The sequence below is a fragment of the Myxine glutinosa genome, chromosome 14 (genome assembly GCF_964187855.1).
Source record: "Myxine glutinosa chromosome 14, kmMyxGlut1.1, whole genome shotgun sequence".
NCBI lineage: Eukaryota > Metazoa > Chordata > Myxini > Myxiniformes > Myxinidae > Myxine > Myxine glutinosa.
In genome coordinates, this window is record NC_136274.1 from 54172430 (window position 1) to 54190687 (window position 18258).

The 18258-nt window shown below is 45.3% G+C and overlaps 3 protein-coding genes across 6 annotated transcripts in view; 1 reads left to right on the plus strand and 2 right to left on the minus strand.

Annotated features, from left to right (window-relative positions):
* Positions 1–10000, minus strand: part of CASR (calcium sensing receptor) — a 62128-nt gene extending 52128 nt beyond the window's left edge. For 2 of the 4 annotated variants that reach the window (XM_078768576.1, XM_078768575.1), the window contains exon 1: positions 3966–4078. The gene's annotated coding sequence lies outside the window, so the exon portion shown is untranslated. Of the gene's footprint in view, positions 1–3965; positions 4079–9943 lie in introns of those variants that run through there. The other 2 variants (XM_078768577.1, XM_078768578.1) reach the window with 2 other exon arrangements.
* On the plus strand, positions 566–3954 carry LOC137439792 (gap junction beta-2 protein-like). The gene has a single exon (XM_068135886.2). The coding sequence runs from the start codon at positions 1827–1829 to the stop codon at positions 2634–2636; it is 810 nt and encodes a 269-aa protein (XP_067991987.1). The 5' UTR covers positions 566–1826; the 3' UTR covers positions 2637–3954.
* Positions 8027–18258, minus strand: part of LOC137439787 (uncharacterized) — a 141932-nt gene continuing 131700 nt past the window's right edge. The window contains exon 29 of the mRNA XM_068135881.2: positions 8027–10357. Coding sequence (XP_067991982.2) covers positions 9885–10357 — 473 coding nt within the window. The 3' untranslated portion in view covers positions 8027–9884. The remainder of the gene's footprint in view (positions 10358–18258) is intronic.

Sequence of the window (18258 nt, forward strand, 5' to 3'; positions counted from 1 at the left end):
GGAGATTCCAAGCGTTTCGAAAACAGTCGACACACAGGTATGTTTCCATATTCAGTCAACCAAGGTACAGGTCTTGAGTTTGACGGACATTTAGTGATTTGATTGAATGAGAGTTTTGTAAGCCATTTGATTTTGATGACATCATGACTCCTTGTCACATAATGACATACAGGTGTAGCTCCTTGTCACATAATGACATAAAGGTAACTCCATGTCACGTACATATCAGCTTCTTGTCGCTTAACGATAAACAGGTATAGCTCCTTGTCACGTAACGACATACAGCCTAAAGGTGTAGCTCTTTGCCATGTAACGACATACAGGTATAGCTCCTTGTCACGTAGTGACGACATGCAGGTATATCTCAAGTAAGTTTTTCCTTTGTCTACATCAGTATCGTCAGTCAACATGATATTTCGTGAAAAGTATACAAGATCATCAAACGATAAACAATGTCTCCATCGTGATGTTAACAAAGACAGGAAATGGAATTTGGGAAATGATGTAAAATGGACTCTGGGAAACGATGGACTCTGCGTAAAGATGCAAACAATCACCTTCAGAGGGGGAGGTTTATTTTCGGTCTCTCGGAAACTTTGTCCACGTTAAACAATGAATTGCCATTTGAAGTCGCCGCAACTGAAAGTTCCACTTGCTCGAAATTCCATCGCACAAAAGAAACATGATGGCAACGACATTCCAAACAAAAGGCGAGGCTTAAACAAGCAGTCACATGATACCAAATGTCCAAATGTCCAAACACCCCCTGAAGTCGGTTCACACACAGCTCAGCGGAGATAACTCTCTGTGAAGTCATCCTTCCTCACCACCCCCATCACCACATTAATTCATCTTCTCCTCCCTCTCCTGAATGTGGGAGGAGGGACTCAGATCTGGCTGTCCACTGCTGTAGCGGTGTTGTGTCCAATTATATCGCGTGTCCAGCGAGCAGAGTGGACCGAGTGAGCAGAGTGGACTAAGCGAGCAGAGTGGACTGAGCGAGCAGAGTGGACTGAGTGAGCAGAGTGAACCCAGCGAGCAGAGTGGACCAAGCGAGCAGAGTGGACCCAGCGAGCAGAGTGGACCCAGCGAGCAGAGTGGACCCAGCGAGCAGAGTGGACCCAGCGAGCAGAGTGGACCGAGTGAGCAGAGTGGACCAAGCGAGCAGAGTGGACTAAGCGAGCAGAGTGGACTAAGCGAGCAGAGTGGACTAAGCGAGCGAGCAGAGTGGAGCGAGTGAGCAGAGTGGACCCAGCGAGAAGAGTGGACCGAGTGAGCAGAGTGGACCCAGCGAGCAGAGTGGACCCAGCGAGCAGAGTGGACCGAGCGAGCAGAGTGGACTCAGCGAGCAGAGTGGACCGAGTGAGCAGAGTGGACTAAGCGAGCAGAGTTGACCAAGCGAGCAGTCACAGGTGCTGGAGTGAAATCGGTGCCTCCCCTGGACAGAAGTCCCCGTAGGACCTTGTGACGCTTACAATGCGTCACGCCAGATTCCAGCTGTTCTGAAGTGTCCATCGACCCTAGGACCTGCACCTCGGCTGCCAAACTGGTCTCGTGTGTCCCGGGAAGTCGGTTCTTTCATCGAGAAGTGTCCTGGAGCCACAGACGTGTGGACGTGGCTTGAAATAAGCCATCAACTAGCGTGGTGTACCGCACCACGACAACCAATATTGATGGACCACTGTGCTGGCACAACCGGCAGGTCAGGTCTTTCCATTGTTGAACAACCATAGACTTAAGGGATCGACTGCTCACGGACGTTGCTGTTGTGGTCTTTCGATGTGATCTTAGAACGACGTCCTCCACATCAACTCTGACTCAGAAGCATGAACTGGGGCGGTCTCTACGATGTCCTCAGTGGAGTGAACAAGTACTCAACGTCCATTGGGCGCATCTGGCTCTCCGTGCTCTTCATTTTCCGCATCATGGTTCTGGTGGTGGCGGCTGAGTCTGTTTGGGACGACGAGCAGTCAGACTTCGTGTGCAACACTCTCCAGCCAGGATGCCGCACCGTGTGCTACGACCATTTCTTTCCCGTGTCCCACATCCGGCTGTGGGCGCTGCAGCTCATCTTCGTGTCGACCCCGGCGTTGTTGGTCACGGCGCACGTGGCCCATCGCCACCACCGCGCCAAAAAGCGCAAGGCCCGACGACAGCAGGCGAACGCATTGCCGGCGACGACTCTTCCCCTGCCTCAGGAGGTGCAGAGGGTGCGGATAAATGGCATGCTGCTCTGGACGTACATAGCGAGTGTCCTTTTTAGGATCGTGGTGGAATGTTTCTCACTGTACATCTTTTATTGCATATACCCCGGATTCGTCATGCCTCGCCTCGTCAAATGCGACGCGTCTCCGTGTCCCAATGTGGTGGACTGCTTCATCTCACGTCCCACCGAGAAAACGGTCTTCACCATCTTCATGCTGTCCGTCTCTGCGGTCTGCATGCTCCTCAACGTGGCGGAGGGACTCTACCTGCTCTTTAAGGAGAGTCCGCGCATCTGCTGTCGGGGTCGAGCGCGATGGGGGACCAGGGCCGAGGCAGAGCATTTGCCTCTTACGGACCTCGAACAAAATCAGGTCAACAAGATGTTTCATGGAGGTGACGAGAAGTGCCCGGCTAACGGCCACCAACACTGAAGTTTCCATGTGATATCCTGATGTATTTTACTGCGTCAGATCCAATGTATTGTTGAATTACCTTTGTCCATATTTGGTGACTTTTTCAAAAAGTTCAGTCTTTTGACTCGTAACGCTTCCGATTCAGAAGTTGTCAGGGTTTGGTGATAACTATGCCTTGGAAAAACATTATACAACAGACTGGTTTAATGAGGAAAACCTTGTTTTTTTAATTTACTAAATCGATGGAATGTACATTTTCATGGATGTTCAAACATTCCTTCTGAGTGTTTACACATTGTACAGGTAAGGGCTCATCCATCTGGAGATTGTATCCTGTTTTCACATTTTATAGAAATGATACATTATGAACAAGCTATGTAGAACCAACTGTGTTATTGTGTAACAAGCTCCATAGAAACAAGCCACTCCCAATTGTGTTATTGTGTAATAAGCTATGCTATGTGTAACAAGCCACACCCAATTGTGTTATTGTGTAACAAGCTACATAAAAAAAAGCCACATCCAATTGTGTTTTTGTGAAACAAGCTATATAAAACAAGCCACGCCCAATTGTGTTGTGTAACAAGCTAGATAAAAACAAGCCACGCCCAATTGTGTTATTGTGAAACAAGCTATATAAAAACAAGCCACACCCAATTGTATTGTGTAACAAACTATATAAAATCAAGCCACGCCCAATTGTGTTATTGTGAAACAAGCTATATAAAAACAAGCCACACCCAATTGTGTTGTGCAACAAGCTATATAAAAACAAGCCACGTCCAATTGTGTTTTTGTGAAACAAGCTATATAAAAACAAGCCACACCCAATTGTGTTGTGCAACAAGCTATATAAAAACAAGCCACGTCCAACTGTGTTATTGTGAAACAAGCTACATAAAAACAAACCACACCCAATTGTATTGTGTAACAAACTATATAAAATCAAGCCACGCCCAATTGTGTTATTGTGAAACAAGCTATATAAAAACAAGCCACACCCAATTGTGTTGTGCAACAAGCTGTATAAAAACAAGCCACGTCCAATTGTGTTTTTGTGAAACAAGCTATATAAAAACAAGCCACACCCAATTGTGTTGTGCAACAAGCTATATAAAAACAAGCCACGTCCAATTGTGTTATTGTGAAACAAGCTATATAAAAACAAGCCACACCCAATTGTGTTGTGTAACAAGCTATATAAAAACAAGCCACACCCAATTGTGTTGTGCAACAAGCTATATAAAAACAAGCCACACTTAATTGTGTTGTTCACGTGAGAAATAAATGAATACAATTAAATCAAACAACAAAATGGGATGTGATTCATCACACGTGATCTCGTACCGTTTTTGCATGCCGACACATCACGCACGTACACACCCGCACGCAGGTTCTCACTTTCTCGAGCCATGCAACTTGAGCCCATAGATCACTTGTAAAAGTTTCATTGAAGACTTTCAAAAAGGAATGAATTTACAAAATATATCACAGAAACCTGTGGATGGAGAAAGGTCAAATAAGCGGATTTTTTAAAGGCGGCATTAAAACATTAACAAGAAGTTCACAAGATGAAACGCAGGTGTGCGGTTAATACACCGGAAAATACGGATCCATTTAAATAGAAGGTACCTGTCCAGTGTCCATTGTGAGAGAATGCTGGGTCAAACAGGTGTCTCTGAACCGCAGGACTGGAAGCGATGACTGATTGGTGGGTCAAGTAATACGAAGAAAGGTGTGTTAGAATACCTTGTACCTTAAAGCTTCTGCAATCCACATGACTTGAATAGTTGTTGGTGCTTATGATCAACAAACAACCAACAACGGCTTCTTGACTACGGCTTATGATCCCGGCATCAAAATGTATCATTTATGTAGATTTCTCTTGACAAAGTCACTTGGCCTGGAAAACAATTCTGATGAGTCCGATATCGATGATAAAGTTTCATTATTTTACGAGTTTTTAAGCCTCGAAGTGCAAGAGATGAAATGCCAGGAATCGATGTAAACATGTATCATTTTTAGCTCACCTGGACTTTAGTCCGGTGAGCTTATGCGAGCGAGCATTGTCCGTAGGTAAATCAGTGTTCGTAGGTAAGTGAGTCCGTAAACACTTCAGTCATTATCGCTTGTGCCAAACACACCATTTTGATGAGACTTTGCCATAAGCTGCATACCTGATGTCCAACGAAGGTGTATTGACCGCATCAAAATCTGCGCTCATTATAGGGGTTTATGGGGGAGGGAGGGGTTTGACCCCAAAAATAGGTATTTGCTCTCTTTTCCGAATCTACACACATGATGTTGATGAGACTTTGCCATGAGCTTCATATCTAATGCCTAACGAAGGTGTATTGACCGCATCAAAATCTGCGCTCATTATAGGGGTTTATGGGGGAGGGAGGGGTTTGACCCCCAAAATAGGTATTTGCTCTCTTTTCCGAATCTACACACATGATGTTGATGAGACTTTGCCATGAGCTTCATATCTGATGGCCAACGAAGGTGTATTGACCGCATCAAAATCTGCGCTCATTAGAGAGGTTTATGGGGGAGGGAGGGGTTTGACCCCCAAAATAGGTATTTGCTCTCTTTTCCGAATCTACACACATGATGTTGATGAGACTTTGCCATAACCTTCATATCTGATGCCTAACGAAGATGTATTGACCGCATAAAAATCTGCACTCATTATAGAGGTTTATGGGGGACGGAGGGGTTTGACCCCCAAAATAGGTATTTGCTCTCGTTTCCGAATCTACACACATGATGTTGATGAGACTTTGCCATGAGCTTCATATCTGATGTCCAACGAAGGTGTATTGACCGCATCAAAATCTGCGCTCATTATAGAGGTTTATGAGGGATGGAGGGGTTTGACCCCCAAAATAGGTATTTGCTCTCTTTTCCGAATCTACACACATGATGTTGATGAGACTTTGCCATATTAAAGCTGCATATCTGATGCCTAACGAAGGTGTATTGACCGCATCAAAATCTGCGCTCATTATATGGGTTTATGGGGGAGGGAGGAGTTGACTCCCCAAATAGTTTTTTGCTCCCTTATTCAAAACTACACACAATCTCAATGAAACTTGATCACAACCTTCATCACCCATGATGTACCAAAGTTTGTTCACGGCATTAAAAATACCGTGGTCTGAGGGGGTTTGTAGAGCGTTTTAAGTGACTGTTTCTCCGATACAGGTGAGCTTCAGGACCGGCGGCCCTATTTTTACCTCCACCACCGAAGGTTTTCACCCCTGTCTGTTTGTCTGTCTTCTGTGAGCAGGATATTTCAAAAAGTTATGGACAGATTCGGACGAAATTTGGTGGACAGGTTGGGTGTGCAACAAGAACATTAAAGACCCCCCCCCCTTCCGGTGACTCCTTCCCCCAAGCCCTCTCCCTCCCACAGATCTCCCGATGTCCCTCTCCAATTTTGTACTTGTGTGCTTCCCTCTCTCCCCCCATCTTGTCTGTCGCTCCCTTTATCTTATGTTTTATGTGTCAGTTTGTCTTTTTGTGATTAATGTTAGCTCTTACACGAGCCTCGATCGTGTATCCCCCCCCCCAAAAAAGGACGAATTGATTCGATTTTGGTGAAAACCCTGATGCGGATACTAGAACTTTAAAAGTGATTCTTCGCCATTGAGAGACAGGGCCATAAACGACATATAGCACGATATTTCAAAAAGTTGTGGACGCATTCAGACAAAATTTGGTGGACAGGTTGGGTGTGCAACAAGGACGAATCGATTCTATGTTGGTGAAGATCTAAATCTGGATACGAGATTATTTTTTAATTATTAAGTGGTTGTTCACCAATGAGAGATGCCGGGCCAAAAAGGATGTAGAGCACGATATTTCAAAAAGTTGTGGACAAGTTATACCAAAACTAAGTGGATGAGTTGGTTCGGCAAAAAGTTTACACATACATCTGAAAAACGTATAAACAGAGATAATTCAGTGAGGTTGCAGTATAGAACGTATACTCGAGAGTGGTAGATCAGCCATTCGATTCCAAAGAATAAAAACAGCCCATGCAGAATTTACAAGATAGAGTATGGATAAACCCTGTGTGCATGGAGAAATTCCTGCTGGATATCCATCGGAGAGGAAAGTGACATCACAAGATCTGGTACTGGGATACTCCAGGAGATGATGTCACTTCCCACAAGTTTACGGCTGCATTTGTCTGAAGTCGTCTTTAAACTACTGCTTTGCATTTTGTACTAAACAAACAGTGCTAGGTGCTGCCATATTTGTCTGAATGCTGAATCTCAGGGATCTCAGGGACTCTGCTCTCAGATCATGAGACAGCGTAATTATTTTGCCAAGTACTACTAAACGGAGGTTCTTGAAAATACCAAGAAGGCAATTTGTATTCTGCAGTGTTCAAGTATAAAATTGAATGGAAAGAAAAGAAAGATTTTAAAGGCTGTAGAAAAAAAAAAATCAGAAATGTACCGCCGTTGATGTACCATCTTTTACACCGCCTTATTTAGCATGTTAAATCCGTTATTTGTGCCTGTTGTTTGTGTCCATTATGACGTCCCTAAAAACAGTAAGTTTCATGTTTGAAATTATTTTTAAAATTTTGTTTGACTGCCGGACAGAGGCAGACAGACTAAAAACTTACCTTTCTCCTCTCTGCGCATGTGCGATCGGGACACGATTCTGTACAATTTGCCAGTTTCAGAGCCAAAGTATTGCTAAAATGCAGGTTAATACTCCGATTCGTGTTCCACAACAAAAATGTAAAATTCAATGAAAATTAAATAGTTCCTCGATCATAGACTGACGTCTGTAGATAGACAGACAGACAGACAAATTCAATCAATTGCTTAACCCGGCTCTTCCCCTGCATGCGGGGTAACACTATACTACTGTATGTACACTATATGGCCACCACTATGGCTCCAACACAAGATTCAATATAATATCAGGTTTCTGCTTCATGGGATCCACAGGACGATTGTACAAAGACAAATGACCTCTGCTAAGGTACCGAAGGTAGACGGATGTTATGTATTTGCCTCTGTTTGTTTGTTGGTCTGTGAGCAGGATATTTTAAACATTACGGATGGATTTGGATGAAACCTGGTGGAAAGGATAAGGACCAATTGATTTTGGTGAAGGTCCTAATGCAAATCCGGCCCATCAGTGGGACATCACAACGTAAACTGTTCAGCTTGGCAGAGGTATGCTCTCCATACCTGGGTATGCAGAGGTGTGCGGAGGTATGCACTCCACCGAGTGCCGTTCTCGTTACTCACACACACACACACACACACACACACACACACACACACACACACACACACACACACACACACACACACACACACACACACACACACTCGAGCACTTCTTTCAAAGAATACATTTGGAGTGAGGCCGAGTCGTGGCTTACATTATTTATTTATTTTTGGTATCCCAGTTGCAAGTGCTTTACCAGTTGGGTGAAATAATTGAAAGACACCACTGGCAGTCGACATGACAGTCATTTGCACCACAATTCCGGTTAGGAATAAATACAATTCTGTGACCGTAATGCTTGGCCGTTCATTACTTTACGGCCTCAAACGTCTGGAAGCAGTCACGTGACGCTTCCCACGCAACATGACGTCGCCTCGCAAGCAATGCCTCCAACAAAGTCTGAACATTTAAATCCAGGGACACTTCAGTGATGTTTCTCACGATTGTAAATTGGGTGTAATCCCCCATTTCATTGAATAGCCAACACCACAGCACAAGGTAATTGCCGAATGTAATTGGTTCACAAGAATTGATTTGTTGTTCACGATGGATGATGCACTGAGCCGTAACAATCACGTTTCTGTCGAAACGGAAACGTCGTGGCCACTCGGTGGTGAATGCGTCACTGTTTTGGGGGAAGTGATGCACGTACCACATGGTATCAAAATTATTCAACAAACTGTCAAAGGGGAAGGAAACTTTTTGCTACATTGGAAGTCGTGCCCTTCAAATTCAACGAGGAAGGAAAAGAAAGTGTGATTAAGCCTGAAACGTTTCATGATGAATCTAGAACTGCTACAGACATGTAGATGACTCGGATATGGAAAAATAAACTAAATTCAAATACCTTAAATGGCAGCAATTCATGAATGGCCTGATCATGGTGTCTTGTCCGCACCTAACTTAGGCTTGTGGTGTCGTTTCTGTGTTTGCTGTTCGGGTAGTACGTTAGTGCTGTTTGGGGCAGGGGTGAGGAAGCACTGCCTAAGGAGATTGTGCTTAAATAAGGAATGACAAGACCCAATGGACAGAGCGGACAACATGCACGACATCTACAACGAGCCCACCGAGTCCATGGGGCGGGACTTTTTGTTTACGTCATAGCGACGTCAGAAAATTGCAACAACGTGGGACAAAGCTGAAGAAGAAAACAGAACAAAATGAGAGATGAGAAGTGCTTTAAATTTGTCAAAACATTTATCATCACACTTCGAGACTGACAGGATGGCCTACAGGTACACACACCTGCCTCTAAGCTGTCTATAGCCTGGGTTTGAATCCTGACCCAGCTATAAACTGTCATCCCGGTGTTTCACAGGCAGGTGATTCCTCAATGTCTGCTGTCCCTCGGATGCACATGTTAAACTAGGTGTCCGGTCTTCGTTGGTGGACGTTAAAGATTGCACAATGTGTCCTTCGCAAAGAGGAGGCGAGCTATCAAATATACCATAACCACAATTTAAACAAATTCCATAAACCATAAACAAATTCCAAATTCCTGCAATAACCACTGGAGCACATTGCATCAGTGGCACAGCCAAACCCTCAGCCAATGATGCTACCCCGCAGCACTGTGCTGCATACGAATGAACAAACGAACGATCACACGGAGAAAGCACCAAACTACCAATAGAGGAAATGGTTGATAAAATAATCTGCTGCATAATCTATATGAAAGAAAAAGTTGGTGATTTGGTCAGGAGTTTGTAATCTGTTCAGGATGCCGGCGATAACTCGCCTACTCTTCGCGAAAGGCACCATGGGATCTATAAAGTCCACCAACAAATGCTGGCAGGCGAAGCACCAGGCTTCATCCAATGAGTAGCACCCTCATGTATATATATATATACATTCGGCTTGATGTGCACTGCAGTTGTTGTTCAAATTTCAATCCATTGTACTTTTGTGACCATGGCTGTGAATTTGTTGTTTTGTTGTTGAAAAATTATGCTCGTTCCATCAGAACCAGTCTTTGATTGAAAACCTGGATGAAATAATTGTGCCTCATAAGGCAGAGTCGCTTTCAACAAGTGAATAATCAGATACAACAGATGACCTCTTACTGTTGTTGCCAGGCCCAAGGTTGAGCAGGATGTAGTTGAGAGGACCACCAACACCAACTGCAGGATCCTCGCAAGTTTGCACTCCTCCCGGCTGACGCTCAGAATCCTTCATGCATCCACCTGAGCTTTTCTCTTGTTCTCCGCCAGCCTCTTGTGGTTGATTTTGCAGATCAATGTCCTCGAAAGGGTCAAATCTTTCCCACGTTGTGTCGTGGGCCTCAGGACTGGGGGAATGCTGCTCCTCAAAGATCAAAGTAGTCGAAGCATAATGACAAACGGCACTGGTGTCGTCTAGTTGTTGAGAACGCCCACTTTCCATCACCTGCTCTGGTGAGTCTATGGGGTTATCAATCCCATGCCTTTCCTCCTCAACCAAAGTTGCATCTGCTGCAACTTCCAGGTTTGCATTCACATCTGCAAAACAACGTGTCAAAAAAAAGAAAAAAAGAAAAAGGTTACCATGAAGGACTTAACAATATGGAGATACTTCAGGGTTGGGCTGAGGGAAATCAACCACTTATTTGCATTTTTATATCGCATACCTGGATTGGCAAGATTACAAATTCCTGTTCTAATCTTCAGGAGGAATCAACAGGGGAATACCCCCCAGCAAATGATGCAACCAGTAGCCATGTGTTGCATACGAAAGGAAGGAAAGGATAGAATGTCTGCCAAACTGTATTTATTTCTGTTCACTTCAATTCCGACCCTGGCCGAGTCATACCAAAGACTATAAAAATGGTACGTGCTTATGCTTCGTACTTTCTTTCTCTCAAGGTTGTGTTCCGAGGACTCTTTTCAGGATCGTCACTGAGCTCCGGGCACCTTCCAACTGTAGATGGTTTGTGGTAATATTCCCATTTCCCAGGGATGGTTTTTAAGATCTCCGTGAGGTTCTTCTTCATCATTGCCGTTGATCCAATAATCACTGGTACAATTTCGGCGCTCTTCAGCTTCCAAGATCTTTTAGCTTAATTTTTTAGATCATGGTGTTCTGTCATTTTTCTTGATTTCTGCATTGTTTAGGTCAAATCACTGGGTACTGACACCTCAATTAGCAATTCTGCCTTTTCTTTTTTTGGACCGAAGTACTATATCCGGTCACAATGCTTTGTTTTCTATGTTCACACTCAATGTCATACACATCAGGTCGTATGTGATTGAGCATTATTTCCTTGTTTTCAGTGATTGCTTTTGGTTCCTGTATCCACTAGTTTTCTGGAACTGGGATTTTTGCAGATATATATATGCCAGTGGATTACTCGACATACCTTGTTGTGCCTTTGGGGGTACAGCTGTTTTCACATGAGTGTTTTACATCCCAATAGGAGGTGGCTCATATTTTCTGTTTTTTTTTTTTTTTTTTTTTTTTTTTTTTTTTTTTTTTTTTTTTTTTTTTTTTTGTATACAAGGTCGAGGCTCGTGAAAGAGCGAACATTAATCACACAGAAAGACAAACCGACACATAAAACATATAACATAGGGAGCGGTAGACAAGATGGGGAGAGAGGGGGAAGGACACAAACACAACATTTGAGAGCAGGGACCGAGAGACATGGAGACATCGAGAGATCTGAGAGAGGGCGAGGGCTTTGGGGGGGGGGGGGGCGTGGGAAGGGGGCGGTGGGAGAGGTATAAAACATATGGACACTGCCAGGACTTCCATGAAAGAAGTTGGAATTTCAAACAAAATGGATCTGGGGTGAATTAGCGGGGGTAGAAAAGATCAAGGTTTTGGATGGGGGAAGATAAGAGATGGTGGTGAACAGCTGTTTTAAAGACCTGGAGGGAGGAGTGGGATTGAAGGGAGTGAGGGAGTTTGTTCCAGAGGCGGGAGAAAAGAGGAATGAAAGAGTGAAGGTGAGCAGAGAGCCGAGATTTCGGCAGTTTAACCATCAGAGGGTTGCTGGCAGATCTTGTGCGACCTGTAGGAATATTTGGGGGACAGAGAACAGAGAGAGCTGGGGGTGCAAGGCCGGAGAGGAGTCGGTAGAAGACAGAAAGACCACCTACCTGCCTGCGGTGAGTGAGTGAAAGGCCCTCAGAGATAGCTTCATCGCGGGAGATTCCAATAATTCTGAAAGCTTTGGTTTCAACAGCGTGAAGCCGAGCTAGGTGTGAGGCAGGAGCACCGGCCCATAGGGGAGAACAGTATTCCATTGAGCTGCGGATGAAAGCCTTGTATGTGGTGAGGAGCTCAGGTGTGCCGAGGAAGGACTTCGCACGACGGAGGATGCCCAGTCGGCGACTGGCTTTGGAGGCCAGCTTGGAAATGTGGTTTTCCCAAGAAAGATCATGGCAGATAGTGAGACCCAAAATCTTGAGCGACAGAACTTCTTGGAGAGGATTGTTGAGAAAGTAGATGGGAGGGTTGTCCAGTCGATCTTTTCGGAGAGACATAGTAAGAGTGTGAGATTTGTCAGGATTGAAAGACATGTTCCACTTGTTTGACCAGTCTGTGATTTTGTCCAGGTCTTCAGAGAGTGAGGAGGCAGCAGACTGCCGATCTGAGGGAAGAGGAATGGAGCGGCAGAGAGTGGAGTCATCAGCAAAGAGATAGAGAGGATTTTCGAGAGAGTCAGAGAGATCATTGATGAAGACCAGAAAAAGCACGGGGCCCAGAACACTGCCTTGGGGAACTCCAGCCTGAACAGGAAGAGGAGATGAGAGAAACCCATTCAGGGCCACACGTTGACGACGACTAGAGAGGAAGTCCGCCAGCCATGCGTGGAGATTTCCATGGATACCAAAGGAGGAGAGTTTGGTGAGCAGAGCGGGGTGCCAGACCCTGTCGAAGGCACGTGATATGTCGAGGGAGACAGCTCTAATTTCCTGTTTGGCATTGAGGACCTCCATCCATTGTTGAGACAGCAGAAGCAGCATGTCCAGAGTAGAGTGACCTGGTCTGAAACCAAATTGATGATCAGAGATCAAGCCATTGGAGAAGAGGAAAGATTTCATATCCGAAGCAATGATGGATTCCATGACTTTGCTGATAATTGGGAGAAGGCTGATTGGTCTGTAGTTGCTAGGATCTGTTTTTGCACCTTTTTTGTGCAAAGCGGTGATGTTGGCTGATTTCCAAGCAGATGGCAGTTGACCTTGAGCAAAAGAGAGGGTGAAGAGAACAGAGAGAGGGTGAGATAGAGCAGCAGAGCAGGATTTTAGGACCCGTGGGCTGATGCCGTCGGGTCCAGTTGCAGAATCAGAGTCGAGGGTTGACAGAAACTTTTCCACCTTGTCAGGAGGAAAGGACACGGAGTCCAGGAGCAGCAGGGTACGACTGGGTATGGTGGGTACAGAGAGGGATGGGTTTGGGACACAAGATTTAGAGGCAAACACAGAGTTGAGGCATTCAGCTTTTTCACGTGCGGAGTCAGCTGTGTAGCCGTTTGAGGTAAGGGAGGGGATGGAGGGGGAACAAACACCAGAAACGGATTTGACCAGACGCCACCAGGATTTGGAAGAGGGAGACAGATAAGAGAGTTCGGTCTTGAGAACGGAGAGATATTGTTTCCTGGCTCTCCTGAGGGTGGACACACACTTGTTTCGGGCTTTGTGAAAGGAAATGAGATTTCCTTCCGTTGGATTTGCTTTCCAGGAGACGAAGGCAAGTTGTTTCTGGGCAACAGCCTCACCACAAGATTCCGTGTACCATGGACGGGAGGAAGGGTATGAGAACTGAAGACGAGATGGGATAAATCTGTGCATGAGAGAGAGCAATTTACTTTGGAAGAATTCCCAGGATGAGTTGATGTCAGAGGTGGTAGAGATGGGAGACCAGTCCAGATGATTGATGGCTGCTTGAAGACCGTGCCAGTTGGCCTGAGTGAAATGCCAGACTCGTCGACGCTGAGCAGGCTCCCTGAGGATGGTCAGAGAGATGTCCGCTTTAACAAGGACATGATCAGATGATCCGATCGGAGCAGAAGAAGAGCAGCAGACATTTTCAGGGAAGTTAGTCATAACCAAGTCCAGAAGAGAAGATGTTCCGTTGACTGAGATCCGGGTCGGGAAATTGACAGATTGTGTCAGTCCCAGTGAGTCGCAGAAGTCCTTTGCTGAGGAGCCATGGCTGGTGAGAGAGGTACCCACACCCAGCCAACTGGCATGATGACAGTTGAAATCACCACATATGAGGAAGAGAGAGTTGGGATGAGTAGATAGAAGTTGGTCCATATCATCAGACAGCGAGATGTAGATGGAGTCATCACTGTTTGGTGGACGGTACAACACACATATGAACAAGAGGTGGGAGCGAAGGGGAAGCCGTAGCCAGAGGTATTCCTGGGGGTGAGGTGGAGAGAGTGCAGTGCAGGGCGAGTGAGGAAGAGAGTTTTTGATAAAGATAGCAACCCCGCCTCCAGGACGAGGCTCAGGTCTATCATACCGGAGGAGGGAGTAGCCCGGGAGAGATACTATGGAATCAGAGACATCATAAAGGAGGAAAGTTTCTGTTAAGCAGATCACGTCTGGTTTGACAGAAGCAACCTGTATGGAGAGATCAGTTAAGTTTGAACGAAGGCCCCGGATGTTTGAGGTCCATACCGTTAATGAAGAGGAAGGGGGAGCATCAGATACAGAACAGGGGGGAGGAGGGGTAGGGTAAGATGTGGAAGAGGTGGAAGAGGTAGGGAGAGCTGTTGAAGGTGTGTCAGAGATTTCAGAATAGCTCGGAGAAAGGGAAGGATGGGGCGGACAAAAGGTTTGATGGTGATTGGGTGAGCCACAATGAGGTGTTATTTGAGGAGGGGGAAGAGCGAGGCAGAAGGTTGGGGGAGATGGAGGTGAGAGTTTGAAGGGGGAAGAAGCGGGAAGGACGCTTTGAGGAGGGGGAGTGAGAGGGGGGAAATTGAGAAGCAATGAGGGTGGGGAGATTTGAAGGGGAGGGGTGAGGGGGGAGTTTGGGAGGGAAGGGGCAAGGGGAGGGATTTGAAAGGGATGGGATATGGGGGAGATTTGGAGGGGAGGGGTGAGGCAGGAGTCTAGGAGGGGAGGGGTGAGGCAGGAGTCTAGGAGGGGAGGGGCGAGGGGGCGTCTTGGCGGGGAGGGGTGAGGGGGTAGTTTAGGAGGGAGGGGGCAAGGGGGGAGAATTGAAAGGGATGGGTGATGGGGAAGATTTGGAGGGGAGGGGTGCTGGGGAAGATTTGGAGGGGAGGGGTTATGGGGAAGATTTGGAGGGGAGGGGTGAGATTGGATTTTTGAAAGTGTACGATTTATGGGAAACGAACATTTATTGCAAAATGAGTTTCTTGTGACCTTCGAGTTAAAAACACGTTTAAGGACGCTGGATGGAGGATGGAGTGCAGGAGAGTTTAGGGAATGTAGAAAAAAGGCACTATAGGAGATGGATATTTTTTTTGGGATGAATTGATTTGGTGAGCAAGTCGAAAGCAGCCTTTTAAAGAAGAAGAAGAAAAAGGTGTTATAAAATATGACGGAATACATAACTTGAGGGGAAAGTGTAAACATTGAAGGTTAATGAGTGAAAACTATCTGGGGAAATGGGGGAGAAACACGTGGTCGAAGAACGAACGAACGAATAAGAATGAATAAACGAATGAGAACAGAGAAGGAAAATGTTTTTTTTTTTTTTTTTTTTTGAGTTGAGATTTACACAAGGAAGTAGGCTATGGGTGAAAAGACTGGGAATACAGAGAACGAAAGTTATTGGATCACAAACGACGGGCCGCTGAGAGAAAAACAAAGCCTCAAGGTTGTACAGTGCACACTGTACAAGGCCTCAAGACACGACACGGCAAACAGACGATCAATTTATGAAAGATAAACACCGAGAAACAACCAAAGTTGCACACAATAACTTCACACACCGAAAGATAAATACAGTTTCGACAAAATACAATTGTGAACAGACTTAACTTCGAAAAACGTGGAGACCGTGTGGAGCTTCGAAAATCCCTGCCGCCGTCTCCAAGATCTCGCGAGATCATACCTGTTCGATTGACTCAGTTCCACCATTTTCTTAAAGCCATTGGTGGTGTCCTTGCTCTTTTTTTTCTTTTTTTTGGATACAAGATCGAGGCTCCTGTCTAGAGCTAACATTAATCACACAAAAGGTCAAACCGACACATAAAACACAAAATAAGGGGAGCGGTAGACAAGATGGGGAGAGAGAGGGAAGGACACAAACACAACATTTGAGAGCAGGGACATCGAGAGAAATGTGGGAGGGAGAGGGCTTGGGGGAGATGGGAGAGGTATAAAACACATGGACACTGCAAGGACTTCCAGGAAAGAAGTTGGAATTTCAAAAAAGTGTATCTGGGGTGAATTAGCGGGGGTAGAAAAGATCAAGGTTTTGGATGGGGAAGATAAGAGATGGTGGTGAACAGCTGTTTTAAAGACCTGGAGGGAGGAGTGAGATTGAAGGGAGTGGGGGAGTTTGTTCCAGAGGCAGGAGAAAAGAGGAATGAAAGAGTGAAGGTGAGCAGAGTCTTGATTTTGGCAGTTTAACCATAAGAGGGTTGCTGGCAGATCTTGTGCGACCTGTAGGAATATTTGGGGGACAGAGCACAGAGAGAGCTGGGGGTGCAAGGCTGGAGAGGAGTCGGTAGAAGACAGAAAGACCACCAACCTGCCTGCGGTGAGTGAGTGAAATTTCGGTGTGTTTTGGGTCTTTTGTGTCTTCATGGTGTTTTGGGTCTTCAGGGTATTTTGGGTCTTCAGGGGCTTTTGGGTCTTCAGGGTCTTTTGTTTCCTCTGGGTCCTTAAGAGTCTTTGGGGGTATTTTGGTTCTTTGGGGGTATTTAAGGGTATTTTGGGTCTAAAGGGTCTTTAAGGGTCTTTGGTGGCTTCAGGGTGTTTTGGGTCTTCGGGGTGTTTTGGGTCTTCGGGGTGTTTTGGGTCTTCGGGGTGTTTTGGGTCTTCGGGGTGTTTTGTGTGTTTCGGGTCTTCGGGGTGTTTTGGGTCTTCGGGGTGTTTTTAAATGTGTGTGTGTGTGTGTGTGTGTGTGTGTGTGTGTGTGTGTGTGTATATATATATATACACACACACACACAATGAAATATGATGGAAGCAAACACAGGAAGTTCCTTTTTTGGTCAGGTGGCAAAGATGACAAGGATCGATTGGAGAAAAAAAAAAAAAAAAAAAAAAGGTCACGCCACAAACACGTGGAAATGACCAGTATAAACCACCTTTAGAGGCCATTTTTCCCCCGCAGAGCAGGGGTTGGCCTTTTTCGGCACCATGGTCCCCTTTTCGTAGCAATGTTTTATGGCTGGATGCCCTTCCTGCCGCCAATCCTGTTGGTGCGCCTCTTGCGACAGAGAATTACCAGTAAACTGGCTGGTAATTACCGAAAAACGCCAATCCCCGCTCTGCGGGGAAAATGGGCTCTCAAGGTGGTTCCTTATTCCCATTAAAGTAACCCACTACATCATATTAATCCCTCAGATGGACACCAGTTGGTTGGAGATTAAAGATGCCATTTTTTTTTCTTCTCCAATCTACGAACCTGTGCGGTGCTTTTGTGAAAATGTATTTTGTCCGCCATGCAATGGTCCCATCATGAAGCCACCTTCCCATTGGTGGGATACAAATTCAAAAATGTGGTTATTAGATGACAAAAACAAACAGCAACTTCTATTTGAATACGATCAAATCCTGTTGAAAACCATCCCTGCAAACAGATCACGTTCAATATTCCTCCCCCTCCTCTCCTTCAACAGAATCGACGTCGACGTCTTCGTAGTCTTTCTCCAGAGCAGCCATGTCCTGAGCATTTATAATGATTCATTTTCCATCCTAATTGAGCTGACCTCTTCTGAGCCATTCCAACGAGCCTTATTTGTCGATGTCAAATCCGTCCATTTCTTCTTTAAAATTTTTATCTTCCTGCTCTTTTATCATTTTCCCAGTTGTCAGTATATATTTGTTGGTATTTCGTTTTTTATCTTTCTTTCATCTTTTTTTGCAATTGATGGGGCTGTATTCATTGGTGTTTCTGTTTTTTGTGTGACATCTTCCATTCATTTATACCTGTCTTTGGAATGTTTTTTTGCAAAGTGGGTTAATGATACCTTATCTGGCTTGCTATCTTCGTATTTGCTTACAAATTGGATTCTGTAGTCTGTTGAACGTTTCACATACCCAGCCAATCTGACAATTGTCATTCTGTGCACTTGGTTTGAGCTCCATCAGTCCGCTACCTCGTTCTCATCTCGGCAGGTACATTCTCGGGATGCATTGATTTTTGTAGAACATTTTGTGAATGTTGAGATACTATGGTGGCCTTCATGTACAGTTGATGAGTTTTATATCATCTATGTACAGTGGATGTGTTTCCTTGTTTT

Coding starts and splice junctions, on each gene's coding strand:
- LOC137439792 (XM_068135886.2), top strand. CDS start 1,827: ATGAACTGGGGCGGTCTCTACGATGTCCTCAGTGGAGTGAACAAGTAC.